The 3,995-nt window shown below is 35.8% G+C and overlaps 1 protein-coding gene across 1 annotated transcript; it reads left to right on the top strand.

Moving 5' to 3' along the window:
• The first annotated feature begins 972 nt into the window (after positions 1-972).
• Positions 973-1,977, top strand: LOC140613345 (olfactory receptor 4C46-like). Its single transcript, XM_072791877.1, has one exon. It carries the CDS (start codon positions 976-978, stop codon positions 1,906-1,908), a length of 933 nt encoding a protein of 310 aa, XP_072647978.1. The 5' UTR covers positions 973-975; the 3' UTR covers positions 1,909-1,977.
• The last annotated feature ends 2,018 nt before the right edge of the window (positions 1,978-3,995 follow it).

The raw sequence follows: 3,995 nt of genomic DNA on the forward strand, positions 1-3,995 counted from the left end.
CCAATAAGGGATGATAATGCCATTACCACAGTTGGACCTGAGAGAGCAAGGGGAAAGAGTGATCACAGGAACCCAGAAGGTCCAACCCCAAGAGCTCTGCTAGTTAGTCACCCAGTGATTGACAAACCACCGAGGGAACCAGGACGATAACTATCCTAAGATCCATTTCTTCTCACCTGCCTTCTTACATTCAGCTGGTACCACCTATTGGCCAGAAGGCAAGAAATCTGGCTGAAGTGGACAAGGGAAAGCAGCGCCCAGGGTAGACACTTTGAGTGTAGATCTAAAGGGGTAGAAGGAATATGTCTAGTCATGTTCCATTTTTTCCCCTTAGTAAGAGAATAAACACTGTAATTTTTGGAATTAACTGGAAAAAGGAAAACACAGGAGAAGTAAGGAGTCTTCTAACTTATTTATTCATTTAATACTTACTGAACACCATTATGAGTCAGACACTGAACCAAGGGCTGGAGATAAAGTGGAGAACAGAGACAGGTCTGACTCTGGCTACTTATTTAAAGGACTTTAAATGGAAAAGAGCACGAACTAGACTTAATCTGTGTATCAACCATGTGTGAAACCAAACCAACAGTTTTACAAATAGGTTTCTTTTTTTTTTTTTTTAAAAAAAGAAGAGTTTTTAACATTTCTTACTGGCTGAGAAGCAATCAGATTTATTATATGTTGAGCTCCCTGTGTCTGGATGTCCTCTAGCAAAGGGTCCAAGACCATTTGTTGAAAGAGAATTTTTTTTGCATCCTTGTAAGAAATGATTTAGCTTCAAAAATTCACTCTTTTTATAAAATAGAAAAAGCGTGTTGCTTCCCTTTGGCATACCATGAAAAAAATAGCTTATACTATTAAAAAGCTTTGGGCTTATCTAAAAACCCAAAATATAAAGTTCTTATCACCTTGCTCTTGAAAATTGTCTTTACAGGTTAATTCTCCATTCTTGTATTCATCATCAACATTGAAATGAAAGAAGACAGGATGAATGTAACTGTATTCATTCTAATGGGACTTACCCAGAATCCTCAGATGCAGAGAATTTTATTTTTGGTGTTACTTGTCACCTACATTGTCACTGTCTCAGGCAACCTGCTCATTGTGGTTACTATAATCCGCAGCCAGACTTTGGACTCCCCAATGTATTTCTTCCTGGCCTTTTTGTCTCTGATAGATGCATGTTATTCCTCTTCCATAATTCCTAAAATGCTAGCTGATCTGCTCTTTGATTCAAAATCTGTTTCCTTTAGTGGCTGCATGACACAGCTCTTTGTAGAACATTTCTTAGGAGCTTCAGAGATTGTCCTCCTTGTAGTCATGGCCTATGACCGCTATGTGGCCATCTGTAGACCTCTGCACTATGTGACCATCATGAACCATCACACATGCTGCCTCTTCGTGGGGATGTGTTGGGTAGTGGGTTTTCTCCACTCCATTGGACAGATTCTCGTTACTTTCTGGCTCCCCTTCTGTGGTCCCAACATCATGGATCACTTCATGTGTGACATTTTCCCCCTGATACAGCTTGCCTGCACTGACACTTTCTTTGTTGGTTTCTTGGTTGCTGCCAATGGTGGAGCAATTTCTGTGATCACCTTTGTGATGTTATTGATATCCTATGTGGTCATCCTGTGCTCCTTGAAGACTCACAGTTCTGTGGGGAGGAAAAAGGCCCTCTCTACCTGTAGCTCTCACATCACAGTTGTTGTCTTGTTCTTTGTGCCCTGTATTTTTATGTATCTGCGACCAGTAGCTACTTTTCCAATGGATAAAGCCATAGCTGTATTCTATACTCTTGTTACCCCCATGTTAAACCCTGTCATCTACACAGTAAGGAATACAGAGGTAAAAAATGCCATTAGAATGTTATTAACCAGGAATGCAATTTCAGATAATAAATGACTTAATACAAAGATTTTATCTCTATCGTGATCTTTACATTTTTAAAAATTTTATTACCTTTTCATTGCCCTTCCCATACCTCTCCAGGGGTGCAACACCTCTGCAAGTTAGGTATTATGATTATTGCTGTTTTACATATGAAGGAAAATGAAATTCAAAAACTTTAAATAACTAGCCCAATGCCAAAGCTAGCGTGCAGATCTAGATTTTTCTAAAACCAAATCTGATGCTCTTTCAATTATTTTAAAGAGTACTAGAAAAAAAAGGCAGCATTTCATCAGAACATTTTCTGTTTTGTAACAAACTTAAAAATGTGCTTTTCTAATTATAGAGTTGTATGATGGCTTTTGTATATAAGCAGTTGGTACTCAGAAAGCTGTATTGCCTACTGGCATATAGGACTGTGTGGAATATAATTTAGAAAGAAGATACTTGTCAATACCCTTTTGCACACACTTGATATACTTAATATTTAAAATCATATTGGATTTCTTCTTCTGTTGAATAAAAGTTGTCAGGAATTATAAAAATTAATTGTATTTAAGCTGATGTGAAATTTTTGAAGTGTCTTTATGTGTTTACAACTTATAAAATTGAATTCTAGTGTTTTTATTTTACAGAAAAAAAAGTGAAAATAAGAAGGGTTAAATAACTAAATCCGAGAACATGTAAGTCAGCCGTGAGTCCAGGATGTGATCTTTTCACAGGATGGAGAGTAAGAAAGGCTCAGGATGGAGAATAAGAAGGGGGCTGAAACTGGTATTTGATTATAGTTTGGTCTATAAAAATACTTTTTTATTATATGCCGTATGGTGTGACACTTCATTAGAATAACAATTATTAGTACAATCAAAGGCAAGTGTTTTTCAAAAACACAGTAAAACATATTTGTGAAACAATTTTACTATTAAAAAGGTGGCTTTTATAAAAAAAAATAGATGGCTTTACATTTAGCTCCTTGAATCTAGAATCTCTTTGGAAATTGCTTTAGAAGATCATTTATAAGGGATATGAAAAAAACAGGAATCATTACAGTTGACAGAGAAAGTATTGCTCAGCTATACAGTTTACTTAACTTATATCACCTTATTGTGAATCAATTCTGGCTCTTTTCAAAAGTAAAGTTTGTTAAAAAAAAAATGAAGTCTGTTACCAAAATACAAATGTATATGTATGTCATAGATATGCTGAAAGCTTTCTCTTTTGACAGAAAAATCCAGCCTCCCGCCTCATGAGTACCATATATTTTATTGAAAAAATCAATTGATTCCATGATGTAACAATATTTAACAAGCATATTATGCTTATAAAAATGTAGAGTAGAAACATCAGCTTCAGGGTCAGAAGACATGGTCTTATTTCTTACTGTACCATCATTCCATTCCATGACACAAAACAACTCTCCCATTTTTACCAGTAGTTTACCTGGGTCAATTAAGAAGGTATTTCCAAGTTCTGTGATTCTGCCCATGCCAGTATTTTATTATTATAAATACTGTTATATTCACTTCTATCTCAATTAGAGGAAGTAAGATTGGAAGAGTTATGAGACCACAGCTCATGTCCCCCAATTTTTCCATTTCTAGTAAACAACTTAGAAGATGTCCTTCTGGGATGAAAAGGTCTATGGGTTGGTCTAAGGTAATATGAGTTCTGCTAATTTGAGAGCATATTCCTTCCCCTACTGAAATGTATGAAAATGCCCATAAAAAGAACATATTGGCAAGGTATCTGATTTTTGTGAAATTAGTCCATGAACCCATCAAACAAACCATACCTCAACTAGTTTTTGACCAACCGTGATATGATCTATATTTAATTTCTTCTTTCATTCCAGTTTACCTTTCTAGTTTGAAATTCTGTGTTGCTGTCTTTCTAGGATTTTCAGCCACTCTGTCTTTGGATTTATATTCTGGAAACAGATGTCCTGGTATATAGCTCCAGGAACTTCTCTTTGAAAAATTACTTTCATAGACAATCCTCAGTGATTTAGATTTAACTCGGTTCTTATTTTATTTCATGGTACTCTAGGCCTTAGGGAGCTAGACTAAATAGATACAGGGATTCTAATACAATCTCTCTACCAA

This window comes from Canis lupus, chromosome 21 (genome assembly GCF_048164855.1).
Source record: "Canis lupus baileyi chromosome 21, mCanLup2.hap1, whole genome shotgun sequence".
Classification (NCBI taxonomy): Eukaryota; Metazoa; Chordata; class Mammalia; order Carnivora; family Canidae; genus Canis; species Canis lupus.

Coding starts and splice junctions, on each gene's coding strand:
- LOC140613345 (XM_072791877.1), top strand. CDS start 976: ATGAAAGAAGACAGGATGAATGTAACTGTATTCATTCTAATGGGACTT.